Here is a 16,320-nt window from a genome sequence, read left to right on the forward strand (position 1 = left end):
TGGGTTTGGTTAAATTCTTTGCCCTCTGAACCTTGGACACGCCAAGTTCCGAGCAAAGTCCTGGGCAACATATGGATGTGATGGAGCACGGGCTGCTTGGTGTCCTTGAAGGCTCTGGGGCCGTGAGTCCCGGCCAGTGGTCCCTCCTGGCCCCGCTGGCTGTGCTGTAGAGTCCCCTGCAGAGCTTAATTTTTTTAAATGTGTAATTTGCATGTAAGAGACATAGAGATTAATGTATACAGTTCGATGACTTTCAAAAAATGCTTCTAAAAACACGTATATAGGGACTTGGAGAGATGGCTCAGTGGTTAAGAGCACTGGCTGTTGATGTTCTTGCAGAGGGCCTGGGCTCAGTTCTCAGCACCCACTTGGTGTCCGTAACTCCAGTTTCAGGGAATCTATTGCCCTCTTTGGGCCTCCGTGGACACGGTACACCCGGAGTGCTCTTACATACATGCAGGCAAAACACTCATACACATAAAACAAAAATAAATCTACAAAACAAAACAAACAAAACACTCCCACCGGCCATGGTAGTGGACTAATCCCAGAATTCAGAGGCAGAGGCAGGTGATCTCTGAGCTTGAAGTCAGCCTGATCTATATAATGAATTCCAGGTCAGCCAGGGCTGCATGAGACCATCTCAATAAATAAAACACACACACACAAAACCCTAGATGAAGTGACTCAGTAGATAAAGTCACTTGTTGATAAACCTGATTAGTTTAATCCCAGGAACCCTCATGGTGGAAGAGAACAGACTCTCACAAGTTGTTCTGACCTCACTGTGGCATGGGCACCTACACACAAACACTCTAATAAATAAACATATATAGCAGGAACCCAGAGACCTGATTCAGTGTTTTTGGTGGGAGTTGGGCATGTTTTTGTTTGCTAGTCGCCTATGGCAATGATGGAGTGACCCAGCTGCCTCAGTCCCCATTTGGGGTATGAGACCTTTTAACCTGGAGGATCATTGAGTATCCTGTGCTTTAAAGCGTGGGGATTAGGAATGAATTGTGACCTGTGCTGTCACAATTCTGATTTTATATACCAATCTCAAAGAAGGCTCTGAAGATGTCAGACTCCACCTGGGGAAAAACCATGCTTCTGAGGCTAAACTATTTTCTGTCCCCTCTGTGCCCCAGGCCTTTTGCTCCTGGCCTTTGCATAAGTCATCTCCTTGGTCAAGAATGCTTACTTTTTCCTCTAGCCTTTCTACCTGGCCAGGTCCAGAATGGCTTCCCGTATCTGTCACCTCATCCAGCAAACTCCACCCCTCCCAATATCAAACCACTCCTTGGGTGCTCCACCCCTAACTAGGCTACTAAATTAGGCTTTGGGGCATGGCTGATTCTGATTCTGTGACTTTCACCTGCCCATTCTGAGAATCTGGGAGTTAGCCCACAGTCTGGCACAAAGCAGTTTAGGAAGGTCACTGGCCGATTTTGGAGTAACTTATTGGGTAGTTAGCTATGCAGGGATATGTGTGTTGTGGTATTTACAGGAGTATCTGGCTTGGTTTTCAGAACATGAATGTGGTGGAATTCAGACAAGGAGGATCCTCATATGTGGATATGTGATATCACATGCTGGGCCAGTCCCATCAGTTCATCTCAGGTTCAGGCTTTGTTCCAAGTCCCTTCTTGCTGGTCGTGGCTGGCTGCCTCACCTGAAGGAGATAGTGTCACTACTTCGATGAAAGAATGTCACATGGAAATTAGGCACTGAGAAGTAGCATGCAGCCCAGAACATTGGCTCTTACCACTTCAGACCAGAAGGAAGGAAGTCGAGAATATGTCATTCTTCTGCTTTTTGAAAGTGGCTTCTTTATTTTCAGGACAGAAAATAAAAAGATTGCTTGGGCAGTTGCTCCAGTTTTGTCCAAAATAATTTATTTACCAGCCTTACAAAAATACATTGGCAAGAGAAAAATAAAAGTCCTGTAGGAACAGGCAAGCCTGTCCTTCCTTCTGGTGTCTCCCCTGAGACCCTGCCAGAGAGTGGGGAGTCAAATGGGGGCTCCCAAGCTCAAAGTGGAAGAGGAAAAGGTCAGGAAGTAGGGGGCTGTCCTGAGCCCTCCTGGACATGGGAGCCAACCCAGCAGGCACCCAGGCACTCAGGGTCAAGGGCTATCCTGGGAGAACAAGGTGTGGAGGGAGGGGACACTGAGGCTAGTCAGGCAGGAGGGCCTGCTCAGTCTGTTTCTGAGGTGAGGCCCCTGGGCCGGGGCTGAGGTGGCAGAGCTGGGGGAGTGGGACGCTCACCTACAGTCTCAGGGACCCTTTTATCTTCTATGGCTGCTTCCTGGTCCACCTGAGCAGGCATGTTTGAAGTGACCAGGCCAGGGAAGTCTGGGCTGGGGGAGGCTGGTGAACGCCTGCTTTGGCGCCGGGCAGGCTGTGGAGGAACAGGAGGCAACGGGGGAGGTACAGTGGGGGCCCGGAGGCTAGTGCCAACCATACGACGGGGCAGAGCTCGGGGAGTGCCGGGGCTGCCAGAGCCAGGGGGCAGGGGTGGAGCCGGAGGAGATGAGCGGGTGCTGGAGAGCTGGGGGGGTGGCATGGTAGGTCGGGCAGGTGCTGGGCGCTTAGCTGTAGAGGAAGCAAAAGGGAAGAAAGTCAGGGGTCTACACACCTAGGTACAAACACAAACTGTCCTACCTCAGGGCCTTTCTGCATTCCTTCTGCCAGGGATACTTGGCACAGCATCCTCATTATTTAAGTGTCTCTTCACCTCCCCTCCATAGAGGTCTCCTGACCACTCAGGTTACAGCAGATCCTGCCCAGGCCCCACCTCAGTTACTCTGTCACATTTTCTAGTTTTACTAGATTTGTCCTCTGAAACTATCTTGTCCAATTTTCTCTTACCTAGTCATTGTCTCCCTCCCTAGAACATAAACCCAGCAAAGTCATTCCATGTTAGCACAGGCTAACACAGTCTAGGTATGGAAGAGGTGTTGATACACACCTATTTGCCATATGAATGTCACTTGTCTCTGTTGACACATGGGTCTTGCTCAGTGCTCAGAAGCACTCTAGAACTGCCGTGCCCCAAATCCCCTAGCAAGTTCTGACCTTATGAGGCAACTGAGGGGCTGGGTGGGGCCCAGAGGTCTTGACTCTCTCTGACTCCATGGACTGGGGTTTCTGGAGTGATTCACTTGCTCCTTGGGGCTGTTTCCTCATTGGTAAGATGGGTGAGAACCCCAACCTCCCACAAGTGATGGGGCTAGCTTGGGCCACAGCAGATGGGACCAGTGTGGGGTATAGGGCTTTCAGTAAGTGCCCCTCCTCCAGGAAGGTCGCTATGTGGCCTGGAGATCACTCTTCTAGCTGCTCCCCCAGCTCTACATCAGAAACCCATCCATAGACGTCTGTCTTCAGGGCTGGGTGAGGCCTCCCCAGTGTACCAGTCCCCACATGGCTCTTACCTGTCCACTCTGAGCCAGGATGACTCAGAAGCTCAGGAGACTCCAGAACTCCTCCCGCTTCTCCCTTACCCTTTGAATAGTCTTGGTTCTGTCCTCTGTAGGGCCTGGACTTCCAAGGCCTGGACACCCCCACATTCACACTGGCTACTTTCCTCCAGTGTTTCCTAGGTGCCAACACCCTACACCCTACCTCTGGGCCCAGTACCTTCTCCAAGCAGCCCTTAGAGGTCAGGGCAATTAAAGTTCTATTAAATAGAAAAGGACATTGAAGCTCAGATGGGCAACATCACCTGCCCAAGACCACCAAGCTGGACTCTGAGTCCAGAGTGCCAGGCAGCAAACCCTAGTCTCCTTGCCATCACCATTGATGGCCTCTCTGGTATTCTAAAAAGATGGGGAAGGCTGGGATTCCCCACTCTCTGTCTCATCTCCCCCACAGCCAACTTACTCTTCCGAGTCACGTCCTCTGCTGAGGCAGTGGTTTCTGGGGAGCTCTTGCTGACCTTGGGGGAGGCTGGTCTGGGTAGCAATTCAGACTCTGTCCTGCCAAGGAAAGGAGAAGGGCAGGATTAGGCTTAGCCATCTCTTGGAAGTCACCTAGAATCCTGGGTGACTCCTCGCCATTGGGTGGTAGAATTTGGGTCTTCCCAGAACTTGTTCTCCACAGAATATAGCTGTGTCAAGAATCTGCCCCCAGTATGAGTGGGTCCCTCAGGAAGGTACTTTTGGTATTGGTGGGGTTTGTGTCCATTAAGCTCCTCATTGCTGTGTACTAGGTGGGACGGTCCACAGGGCCAGAACGGGAGATGGAAATTAAGGTTTCCCCTGCCTCAGCCTCCAGGTGATCTGTTTTCTTTCTTTTTTTTTCTGTCTTTTTGAGACAGGGTCTCCCTGTAGCCCAAGCTGGCCTGGAACTCACTATGTAGTCCAGGCTAGCCTTGAACTCACAAAGCTCCGCCTGTCTCTGCCTCCCAAGTGCTAGGATTAAAAGTGTGCGCCACCACGCCCAGCATCTTTTTTCTTTTTTGTGACAGTATCTCATGTAGCCCAGGCTAGCCTTGAACTCTCTGTGTAGGTGATGATGACCTTGAACTCCTTATCCTCCTGCCTCTATCTCCCAAGTGCTAGGATTAAAAGTTGAGTACCACTGTATCCAGTTCATGCAGTGCTGGGGATCAAACCTAGCCTTCCTGCACGCTGGGTCAACACTACCAACTGAGTTACACATTCAGCCTTCCATGTGATCTTTCAGGGATTTTCTGCTGACATGCGCTGGAAAGCCAGGGGAGCAGCAGTGGAGAGTCCACACTCGGGTCGGGCTTCCTGCAGTCTGTCTGGCCTTCCTTTCCCACACACGTGCCCCAGCTTTCCACTCTACCATATACTGCCTCACCCTCCAGCCGAGCACACATGTGGCCTGGCATCACAGGGTGCCATGTGATGGACATATCCACTCTCCCTGAGCTGCCCCCCACCCCAGAAGACAGGTGCTAAGTGCAACACATGTCTGCCTTATCTAAGGAAATCCATGGTGTGGCCACAGTCTGTGGGTCACTCACTACATCTGCCTGTCCTACTAAGCCTTGCAAACTTAAAAGGATTGGAGACTGGAAGGTATTTATAAATTCCAACAGTCCCCTCCCAGTTTCTTAAGTCTCTAGAGCCTGAACAATACCTGGCCCATAGCAGGTGCTCTAGAAACAGCCATACAATGGAGAAGCGAACATGTCTAAGGCTGAGAGTGGTCTCCTCCCACCCACTCCAACCTGGAGACCAGATCTATAGGACAAAAAGGCACCAATTACATTTTCTAAGTCTTCAGAGACAGGGCTGCAGGCTGATGTGTGTGTGGCACTCACCTTTCCTTCATAGTCACTGAGGTGGGGGAGGGAACCAGAGCTGGAGCTGGGGTGGCAGCCGGTGTGGGTACAGCAGCCGGTGACGCCTCCTCAGAGGCCTGTTGGCTGCTGACCTTATCCTGGGGGGCCAGGGATGAGAAGAGGCCTGACACATCGAAGTTGATATCTGGAGGCAGAAGGAGCAGCTGTTAAGTCCAGAGCCTCTGCCAGCCTCCCCACCAATGGCCAGGGCCAGTCTCTAGTTCCTTGAAATAATGGGGACCATTCTTTGCAATTCCAGTTCCCTGAAATAATGGGGACCACTCTTTGCAATTCCATTCCCACAGGTCAGGCTGGACTGTCCCCATTTCACAGATGAGACACTACGGCTCAGGGCAAAGAAGCAACTTCCTTTAGGCTGAATGGAATTTGTGGGGCTACCAGGGGCTGAGACTGGGTTGGGAACCCTGGAACTGTTTGAAAGGGGACAGCAGTGGGTAATAGGAAAGCAGGAGCTTCACCTCCAGGGAAGAGGGTGTCTGCATTCTGTATCAGAGCTTCAACGACGCCCACCACCTGGATGGAGGACACGGAGGCTGCGTCCAGCTGGGCCTGGTCCCTGGTATAAGAGAGAAGCAAGTGTTTAGTGACCCCAACACTCTGTTCCTGTGCTGGGCAGCTGATGACAAATGTGTTTATATGCTCCATCTTCCCTTCCTTTACCCATAACAGACATCACTAATTAATCCTGGGTTCTTTTCCCATTGTTCTTGGACTAACTGCCCCCACCAAGCAATTGCAATTCAGCACATGAGTCAAAACTTTTGTGTCATTCATCTGTGGCCTGAAGAGTAATGAGGAATATTACCTATCACTGCACCTCACAGTTTGTAAAACATTTCCTATGTAATTCCCACAGCAAATCCCCTCAGGGCTTATATAATTTTTCCCTAATTGACAGATGAGGGAGAGGATATCTAGAGAGTGACTCCCTAAAGCCCATGTCTAGAGGGTTGGGAGTGGGGCATAAATCATCTCTTGGGGTTCCCAGCACCCAAACCAGATCACTAGGTAGGTGCTCCATCACCACCATTACTCTAGTCCCTCATGGTAGCCTTGAGTTTAAGAGCTGCTCAGCCCACTCCACGGATGGGGAACTGAGGTCCAGGGAAATTAGCAGCAGATGGCTGGTTGGAGGCAGCCTCTTTGCACTCAGGACCCTCACCCTTCTTTCTCAGGAGGCCACAGCAGGTTGGGCCCCAAGACAATGGCAATGTTGCTGGGCGTCATCTTGTTCACCTCCTGCTCCTCCGCCAGTCGTGCCAGGAACTTCATCAGGTACCTGGGTGGGTGAGAGTTGGGATTGGGCAGGGCCAGTCTATCTTGGGTCCTAAATACCCACCGATGTCCTTAAGGCTGGAGAGCATCCCATCCCAGGGTTTCCAGAGTGGGACAGAGACCACGTAACATGGTTTTAAGTTTCTTTTACTAAGTTTCCTGATCTACTTATTGAGCACCAACTGTGTGCAAACAGAGAGCTACGCTGAGACCCTTCAAAGCTATCAGGTGGTAGGGACTTTTCCACTGCTGCTACTGGTTTGAGCTTCCTGGCCAGGGCTCGCAGTGGCAGGACTGGGGTCTGAAGCCAGGCAGCATGGTCTCACAGGTTCAAGAGCCTTTGTTTGTTTGCTTTTCGAGACAGGGTCTCTTGTAGCCCAGGCTGGCCTCACACTCCATGTAGCCAAGGACGACCTTGAAGTTCTAATCCTCAAGCCTCCATGACTATAAGCATACACCATATCCAGTTTATGCAGTGTGGGGATCGAACCCATGTCTTCGCATATGCTAGGCAAACACTGCCAACTGAGCTACTTACAGCCCTAGCCTGAGGTGGTTTTTTTTTTTTTTTTTTTCAGGCAAGGTCTCACTCTGTAGTCCAGGATCATTCTCCCACTTCAGCCTCTCAAGTGTTAGGATGATACGCGTGAGCCACCATACCTCTTTGGGATTTATTTATTTCAATAACTAGTCTAGTATGAAAAGACAGCCCCAAAACATTAATAGTTGAGTTTTTGGAAATATTGCTTCAGATACATTAGCAGAGCAAGATTTAAACCCAGAGCTCTGGCTTTGGGGGGCAACTGGAGAGGTGGGCTTGGGTTCACCTGAGGTTGTTGATGTTCTCTTGGGGCAGGCAGCTGCAGACATCCCGGAGGGCCTCCAACCGGGCTGCGGGTTCTTTCAAACTGGGTAGAGAGAGCCACCCGTGAGCCCCCTCAAGGCCATACCTTTGGAGCTGCCTCCTCCCTATTCCTCTCATCTCTACTCCCTCACCTGGCTGCTCTCATCCAGTCATCATAGAGGTCAGAAGTCATCAGGGGCTCCGGCAGCTCTCGGAGATAGGACTTGAGGGCACCTGAAGTAGGGTCGGGGGGAGGTCAAACTCTCCATCCTCTGTGCCCAGGGACCTGGCTCTCTCCACATAGAAGGAACCTCCAGCCTGTGTTCACACTAACATGTGTAGGTCTGATAGTTTTCTGGGGTAGCAGGCCTTTTTTTTTTTTTTTAAATATCTTATTATTTTTATTTTATGTATATTCATGTATTGCCTGCATGTAGGTAAGTGCACCCATGTCGTGTAAGGACCGTGGAGGTCAGAAGAGGCTGTCGGATCTCCTGGAACTGGAGTTATGGACAATTGTTAGCTGCCATGTGGGTGCTGGGATTCAAACCTGGGTCTTCTGCAAGAACAGTGTTCTTAACCATTGAGCCATCTCTCCAGCCCCAATATATTTTTATTTTATGTGTTTGAGTGTACTGCTTTCATGTGTGTAAGTTCATTTTTTAAATATTTTATTTATTTATTTATTTATTTATTTATTTACTTATTTGTCTTTTGAGACAGGGTCTCCTTGTAGCCCCAGCTGTCCTGGAACTCACTATGTAGATCAGGCTGGCCTTGAACTCACAGAGATCCGCCTGCTTCTGCCTCCCGAGTGCTGGGATTAAAGGCGTGCGCCACCACACCCGGCTATTATTTATTATTTTTATGTATACACATGTATTGCCTACATGTAGGTAAGTGCACCCATGTTGTGCAATGCCTGCAGAGGACAGAAGAGACTATCGGATCCCCTGGAACTGGAGTTATGGACAGTTGTTAGCTGCCATGTGGGTGCTAGGATTTGAACCCGGGTCTTCTACAAGAAGTCAGTGTTCTTAACCGCTGAGCTATCTTTCCAGGCCCGGGTAGCAGGGCTTTTAACAGAATAGTTAGCAGACTTATCCCAAGAAAAAACACATGTGTGTTTCAAAGGGCTCATTACAGACCTGCATAAGGGATCCCCCCTCCTCCGTTGTCTCCTTGGTGGTAGATCAGGCGTAAAGCCAAACTCTCCCAGGATTACCTCAGGCAACTGTGGCCCACACCCCTACCTTCTTCTCTGAACTTTCTGGATCAAGTACCTGCCACTGCATGGGGGTCGGAGCAGAACTCCCCCAGGCTATGGGGGTCTGAGGCCATTGTCTGCTTAAGGCGCTTCAGCACTGAGGCTCCAGCAGCCAGGCGGAAGAGGCCCTGAGGTACAAGAGGGAACAGATTGGGGGGTCACAGAGGGGTGGGTAGGGCAGGGCAGAAGCAGGCTGCTGGCCTGCAGCATCTCCACTGGTTTGGTGGGCAGAGTGGACATCATGGTTTCTATGGACCCTCTCAACTCTCAAGGTCTGGAATTCTGAGCAAAGGGCAGGGAAGTGTGGGGAGCTTGTGGAAACTGTGGGGAACAGGAATCTTACTAGGAGTGGAAGGGAAAGGTGGCAAGTCTGTAATCTGCTCATCTTTGGGCATTCTATCTTTGGGTTATATTTCACCTAAGGGTCTATCCTTAGGAAATGGCTAGCTTGTGAAAGGGAATGTACTGTGGAGCCCTGGTTCCGGGGCTACTTCTTCATGTGACTTTGGGTACATTTACCTCTTTGCCTGTCTCCCCCTTGCCAAATAGAGCCAATAAGGACTTTTTTCCAGGACCACTGGGACCAGTAAGTGTAGCAAGTACACTTACCAGTAAGTGTAAGCACAGTGCCTGTTGCATAGTGACAGGACCCTGCCAGTGCCATTTAATGCAAACAGAGTTAGTCTGGTAATGGGAGGCCATGTCTTCCCAATGGGGTAGGGAACTGCAGGGTACCAGGGCAGGGCAACATGGGGGCCTGTCACTCCCTCTCCAGCTGCTCCAGTCCTACCTCCTCCTGCATGCCCTCAGAGAGCAGCATCAGGACGCAGGCCTCGATGGGTAGGGCGATGTCCCGACCCAGCTGTTGTAGGTGGGTTCCCAGTGATACCCCATACATTCTGGAGAAGGAGGCAGCCGTAATCAAGGGGGAGGTGTCTGTGGGGATGAGACAACACTGTTGCAGTAGGGCCAGGGTATCCCTAAGAATCCACCTTCTACCCTGCTTCGGTGGCACACTTGTCATCATCCAGTTCATCTTGAATCTGCACACTTCTGCTCTGTTGTCCAGATCCCAACCTCCTAGAAGACTTGGCTCCAATCTTACCCATCCTCCATTCCCCACACAACAGCCAGAGCATCTCTCCACAAAAAGCTACTCCAGCCCTCCCCTGCATTCATGGCTCCCCACTGCTTTTCTGGATGAGAAGCAAGTTTCCAATAGAGCCCTGAGCAGGGCAGGGTCAGTGGTATGAGGCTGGCCTACCCATGTCCCCACCTGCTTGGCTGCTGTTTTCTCTCAGCTCAGCCAGGGCTGTGTCCAGTGAGCTCAGTGATCTGCGATGGTAATCAGCCTGAATCTCCAGGATCTGTAGGGACAAAGGGTACCCCCAAGGGAGATCTCCTCAGGGTCTTCAGAACAGACACACCACCATCTCTCAGGGATCCCAGAGGCTCTTCCCAATGGCATTCACCCTGAGTTCCAGAGAGTTAGGGCTGGGTCACAGACTCACATGAATGAAGTAGTTAGCATATGAATCCTCCTTGGTGGCAAAGTGGTATAGGTCAGCCAAGTACTCATCCTTGGGGGCAGAGAGGAGAAGACAGGTCGGACTGGGGTCTGGAAGGGAAGCTGAGGCTGGGAGGCAATGGTAACCTGTCCAGAGCTGAGCAGCTGTACATGGAAAATTCCAGCCAGCTTTCTCTCTTGGTCTGTACTTGGGGCCAGCCCACAGAACCCCCTCAAACTTTTGAGCTTTTCAGCTTCAAGGTCTTCATGTCAAAATCTTTATAACCTTAGCACAGTGTGTTCTTATTTACCACGCAATCCTTTTTCCTTCCTTCACTCACTCCATAAACACCATCCATGCATTACTAAGCAAACACCACTAACTCACTCATTCACTCCCTGAAATCATTCATTGATTCATTCCCTCTGCAAATACCATTCATTCATCCAATCAGGGAACACCGCTTAATTCATTCACTCACTCAGAAAACATCATTTATTCACTCAGCAAACACAGAGAATCCAGTGAACAGATCATGTCCCTGTTTCTCAGATGTTATGCGGAGGGTCTGAGTAACGCTCATAAATTCTGGCCCCTAACTGCCTGGATTCAAAGCTTAGAGCTGCCTTGGCCAGTCATGTCCATCTCTGAGCCTCAGTTTCCTCCTCTGCAAAATGGACACAGTAGCCACACCTACCACTCCCAGGAACTCCAAGTGACCTCACCTTGCACTGCTCCACCTTCTTCTTCAGCTCCTCCTCCTCCTCTTTCAGCGTCTCCGCCTTGTTGGCAGCGGTGGTGTGGCTGTAACCACTCGGGCCACCGCCCAGGCCTTGACTGCTCCCAGAGTTCTTGGCTGCCTGGCTGAGCCTGGGGATGATCCAAGGTGGGTGGTCACTGGCCCCACTGCACGGCCAGAGCCAATTGTTCCTTCCTTACACAGAACTACACAGGATTCCAGGATTTATAGATGCAAAGATGCAAATCCCTTGGGCTCCTGCCCAGACTTGGCAGAAGGACTCTAGGGCTCCCTCTGGTGGTGTTCGTGGTCACATGACCACAGTCACCTAGCTCCAGAGTGCAGGATGCAGGCCCTAGAGCCATCCAAGGATTTTGGAGGCTTGTGGTTATCTTAGGTTTGGAGGCACCAGGGAGCATGTGTACACTTTCACATGTACTCTCGCCACATGTGTTCTGAGATCAGCGTGGGCACAAGTACCCACTAGGCCTTGCAGTGTCCTCATGGGACCTGACCTAAACTCAGGTGCCTACCTGCTCTTGAGGGTGTTCCAGTCGGACACCAGTTTCTGCAGGCTCTTCTTGTGTTTAAGAATGGCAGGTAACTCTTCCTGAGGACAGGCACAGGGAGGGTTCAAGGACCTGAGGGGGGATGCAGCAGGGTGGGGAGGCAGGAGCTGGGGGCCAGGGTTACCTCGCTTAGCCTGCTGAGCGGCTGCAGGACATCCTTCTCCAGGGTCATCTCGAACTCGGCCAAGATGCGGGCCAGCTGGTTCTGGATCACACAGCTCATCTCCAAGGCCTTCCTGTAGACGCAACATCTAGTGGGTGAGGCTCCCTTCGGTCCTTCACCCCCATCTGGGAACACTTGGTGGGCCCTTCCCCATCCATCAGTTCCTGCTTTCTCAGGGCTTGCCACTCTTACTGACCTCGACATTCCAGCTGACTGGGACCCCTCTCCCAACCTCCTACTGCTTTCTGGCATTCTCCCAGGCCCTGTTCATGCTCACCCCATGCTGGAATCAGGGTCCAGTTCCTTAAAGCTCTCGGCCATCGTGGTGGACAGAGCCATGAGAGGAAGCTTTTTCTGCAGGGAGGGTGGGGTGAGCGATGCATTGACACCTGTTTCACTACCACACCTGAGCCTTGAGGTCCTAGCCATCACCTGCCCCTCTCCACCAAAAAAACTCCCCTTGGGTAGGGGGAGGAGTGAACCCAGCAGGTGAAAGTGGAAACTGAATGGTGACAGGATGTGGAGGGGGGACACCTCCCTCCCCAGAAGTCACTTGATTGGGCAAGAAGGATCAGTTCCTTGGAACACTGGGAAGCCAACATGCAGAGAGAGCTGGGAGCTGGCCCACGGATACATCACAGGAGAGAGAAAAGAGGAGCTAGCCCAATCAATCCCTCCCATCCATGCCTCAGGGCATAGTGGCTGATCTGGTAACCATGGAGCTCAAGCTTTGCATGGCTCCCTATTGCCCCACTCCCTCTGACCAGAGTGATTTTTAAACATCCCCACACTTCTACCCAGAGTTATGGAAAGGGCCACATTTAGGATCAGAGAGACCAATGGTCAAATCTCACTTTGTCACTAATAAAGCATGACCTTGGGTAAATAAATTTAGGCCTTGGTTTCCTATTATACACAAGTGCCTTCTGTGAGGCCTGTCACCAGCATTCAACAGCATTTGGGGAGACAATGCATTAGCCATCTTAGCAACAAACTGGCAGGAGTCTGTCAATAAATACCTCCTGTTGAGTAACAGTGAGCATCACTTTATCCAGCCCAAACAGCACTCCACCCACCCAGAGTGCTTATTGGATATGCTGATTAGCAGCAAATTTCAGATGCTACCAGAAGGCCCCATCCCTCACCACCCAGGGCCCTCCTCCCCAGGACCCCTACTCACCACCCGCTTCTCTATGTCAGCCCCACTCTGGCCCTGCAGACAGGCCTGCAGCCGTTTGTGGACATTGTGGGCTGCCCGCTTAGCAGGTTCTAGCCGCTGCTCCACCTAGGGGGGACACGGAAGGGACAAGGGACATGTGGGGACTGTATGAGAGGAGTGGTCAGTCCCTCTCAATTGCCCAGTAGCATCTCTCAGGGCAAGAACCACCTTTCTCTTCCCTCCTGGAGCCCTGGGCTAACAGTGTAGGGAATGACTCAAAGGGAGGGGGACCCAGCTGGTGTCCCCGTCTGCCAGCCCCTGTGCTGACAGCCTGCACAGGCCTGCCTCCCAACCCTGCCCGCCCAGGCACGTACCTGAAGCAGGTCCTCACCCAGGAACTCAGCAGTCTCTGGTGTGCTGTGGGAGGGGGGGGGGCTTTTGCTGAGCCAGCCAGGGTTAGGAAACCCCCTGCCTCCCTGTCCCCTGCACATGGCACCTGTGCCCCAGTTGTTTCCAGGTACTCTTCCACCCTGGGTGGCTTATCTCCTTCATCCCAGTCAGAGCACATTCCACGGGTGGGAAGAAGATACATGACTGCTTCCTCCTCCACCCAGGGATGTGTCCAGGAGAGGGTGGACCCATGCCACCAAAGGGACATGGGGGAGCCACCCAGGGCCTAGCTTTGGGCCATAGAAGCAAAGCCTCTCTTCTTCCCATCCTCCAAGTTGCTTGCCTCTCCGGGAAATCGGAGGCTTAGGCTGTCCCCCAGAACGAGAAGCGTGGGTGCTGGACTTCTGGGCTTTCAGACACACTGACTCTGGGCTGCAGCTGTGGGTAGGTTCTTAGACTCTGACCAGGGACACATGGGGGACAATGAGTAAGGTGGCCTGGGTGCCTAGGTGAACACAGGTGTCTATGTCAGTGTAGGACTAGAACAAGTTTTGGGATACCGTGTCCCCTCCCCCGGGCCCAAAGAATGAGGAACAACTAGCCTAGGGAAGAGGAGTAGAAGACGGGCCCAAGAAGCTCCCCAAACTTCCGCTCTGGCGCTGAGGGCAGAATGGAGAGACCTCGGGGGTGTTTCTACCTGCGCCTGGGAAAAGCAGAAGCGGGAGCAAAAAGCCGGGGACCCCTTGGCTGGGGGAGGGGACAGACACTCAGGACAGAACAGGCCCCTCCTCCCCAGGCCAGAACGTTGTTAATCCCCTCCCCCAAAGTCTGGGGCCCTACTCGGGCCTGCCCCTCCCCCACCCAGCAGTCCGAAGTGTTTGGTTAACTGTTCCCATTGTCCGGAGGGGACAAGTGAGGCTAGGGAGGACTGCCTCCTTGGAGGCTTGGAGAAGCAGCGTCCTGGCTCAGGACGCATCAGCCCACTGCAACCTCTCCAACGAGGAGCGGTGGTGTCCCTTGCCCGCAAAGGCCAGCAGTGCCTGGGCGACCAGGGTGGCTTCAGAGGCCAGGAAGCGAGGTCAAAGTTCTGGAGGGCCTGAGAGCGGCTGCTCAGCTGTCCCTCCTTCCTCCCCCACCGGTTCCTCGCTCTTCTGCACCCGCTCAGGTCCTGCCGGGCGACAGCAGAGCTGGAAGGGGGTGACACTCACCGTCCCAAGCTACCCGTCTGGGCCAGCTGCCGCATGCGGTGCAGCTGCCTCTTCATCATCTTGGGGCCGGGCTGGGGGCGGCGGGGTCACGATGGGGGTCAAGGCCGGCAGACCCCCGGCCCAGCCTGCTTCCCCGCGACACTGCGCCCCGGATGGGTGGGCGGCGCTCTGGCTTCCTGGGCCGCCGCACTCCTCCAGCTCTCTGGCGCTGGCACTCTCCTCCCCCGCTCACGACTCCGCCCCCGGCCCCCAGGTCACTCCTCTCTCCTAGTTTGGAGTCTAGCTCTGCCGCGGCTTCCGGGCCTCCTTCGACCCCCGACAGGTCTCCTGGCTACTGTCCGTCAGGCCGTCCCTCTGCGGTCCCCAGGTTGGGTGTCTGCTCCTCCTTCCCGCACCCCGCCCCGTCGCGGTGGCGGGAAGCAGGTAAGCCACTTGTGCCACCGCCCTCCCGCCGCCGCCCTGGGTATAAACAACCTTTGCTCCCTTCTTAAAGGGGAAAGAGGGCTCGGTGCCTAGAAGGGACAGGCCCAGGACAGGTCTTCTAGACCTGTGAGTACCAGTCACCAGGGGATGCTGCCCAGAGACTCCTTGCTGCAAGATCATCCTCTGGCCATCTGGAGCTAGGCCGTCCCCCATGCCTGCTGGACCACTGGCTTCCTTGGACTCCGTACTCACTGTCCTGATGGGATAGCTGGCCTGGCTATGCCTATTTACAGGGTAGACAAGATACCCCAGCCTACTCCTCAGCCTCAATTCCTGTTCCTGTCCCCTGCTTTTTAAGGGGCCTCAGCTTGGACAGTTTTCTTCATCTGTAAAGCTCCTTCTTCCTCCTGGCAAAGGTCCCTAGTCCCTGCCCTTCCTTCTTGTAAGGCAGTGATGAGGGTGCTGCTCTGAAACCCCAAAACTTGGCAGGGAGTTACCTCTTTGGCCCTCTGTTGAAAACAAAACTGGGCAGTACAGTAGGTGTTCTATAACTGCTAGTGACTACAGGGTAAGAGAGCCTGTGGGCAACAAACTGTAAGCTGGCCCCAGTGCTTGCACCCCTCTGGCATCGGGCTGGGGTGGGGGCGGGGCCTGCAGGAAGCCCTGAGCACGCACTGCACTTTGTTAGTTTCAGTTCAGTGTCAGCCTACTTTGAGCACCTACTGAGTGTGGGTGGACACCTTTGGCTCCAGACTACTCCATAGTCCCTGTGCCCAGCACAGGGCCTGGCACCTAGTGGGCATTCACTGGGAGTGGGCAGCCCCTCCATTCACTGAAGAAATCCCACTGAGGCTGTTTTTTAAATTTTATTTTATGCTGGGCATGGTGGCACAGGCCTTTAATCCCAGCACTCGGGACATAGAGGCTCTGTGAGTTCAAGGCCAGCTTGGTCTATATAGTGGGTTCCAAGGCTAGCTGGGGCTACAGAGAGACCCTGTCTCAAAAAAAGACCAAAATTTATGTGTTTTGAGTGTTTTGCCTGCATGTATATAAGTGCACCACATGCATGCAATGCCCACAGAGGCCAGAAGAGGGCACTGGATCCCCTAGAACTGGAGTTAATGGGTAGTTGTTAGCTACCATGTGGGCACTGGAAGCTGAACCCAGGTCCTCTGCAAGAGCAACCAGTGCTCTTAACTGCTGAGCCATCTCTTTAGCCTTTAAAAATGTTTTTATTTATTTATTTACTTATTTATTTATTTTTTGAGACAGCTCTCACTGTATAATCCTGGCTGGCCTGGAACTCTCCATGTAGACCATGCTGGCCTCAAACTCACAGAGATCCACCTGTCTCTGCCTCCCGAGTACTGAGATTAAAGGTGTGAGCTACCATCCTGGCTAATTATATTTTTTATTTGCTATTTATCTGTGTGTGTGTGTC

The 16,320-nt window shown here is 52.6% G+C and overlaps 1 protein-coding gene across 2 annotated transcripts; it reads right to left on the reverse strand.

The window, feature by feature from the left end:
• Positions 1–1,873: 1,873 nt before the first annotated feature.
• Sh3bp1 (SH3 domain binding protein 1) lies at positions 1,874–14,875 on the reverse strand. Of its 2 annotated transcripts, none has more exons than XM_008851299.3 (18): positions 14,457–14,875; positions 13,233–13,275; positions 12,880–12,984; positions 11,977–12,053; positions 11,661–11,772; positions 11,501–11,577; positions 10,954–11,098; positions 10,232–10,300; positions 9,997–10,087; positions 9,511–9,656; positions 8,737–8,848; positions 7,606–7,687; positions 7,437–7,517; positions 6,497–6,613; positions 5,793–5,890; positions 5,293–5,458; positions 3,882–3,976; positions 1,874–1,993 (listed from the first exon to the last, which is right to left on the reverse strand). In XM_008851299.3, exons 1-18 carry the CDS (start codon positions 14,513–14,515, stop codon positions 1,908–1,910), a joined length of 1,761 nt encoding a protein of 586 aa, XP_008849521.1. In that variant the 5' UTR covers positions 14,516–14,875; the 3' UTR covers positions 1,874–1,907. The 2 variants fall into 2 exon arrangements, with proteins under 2 accessions (XP_008849521.1, XP_008849520.1); XM_008851298.3 differs by having other exon boundaries at positions 1,874–2,594.
• Positions 14,876–16,320: the final 1,445 nt, after the last annotated feature.

The sequence above is a fragment of the Nannospalax galili genome, unplaced genomic scaffold, assembly GCF_000622305.1.
Source record: "Nannospalax galili isolate Female #2095 unplaced genomic scaffold, S.galili_v1.0 scaffold445, whole genome shotgun sequence".
NCBI classification, from domain to species: domain Eukaryota; kingdom Metazoa; phylum Chordata; class Mammalia; order Rodentia; family Spalacidae; genus Nannospalax; species Nannospalax galili.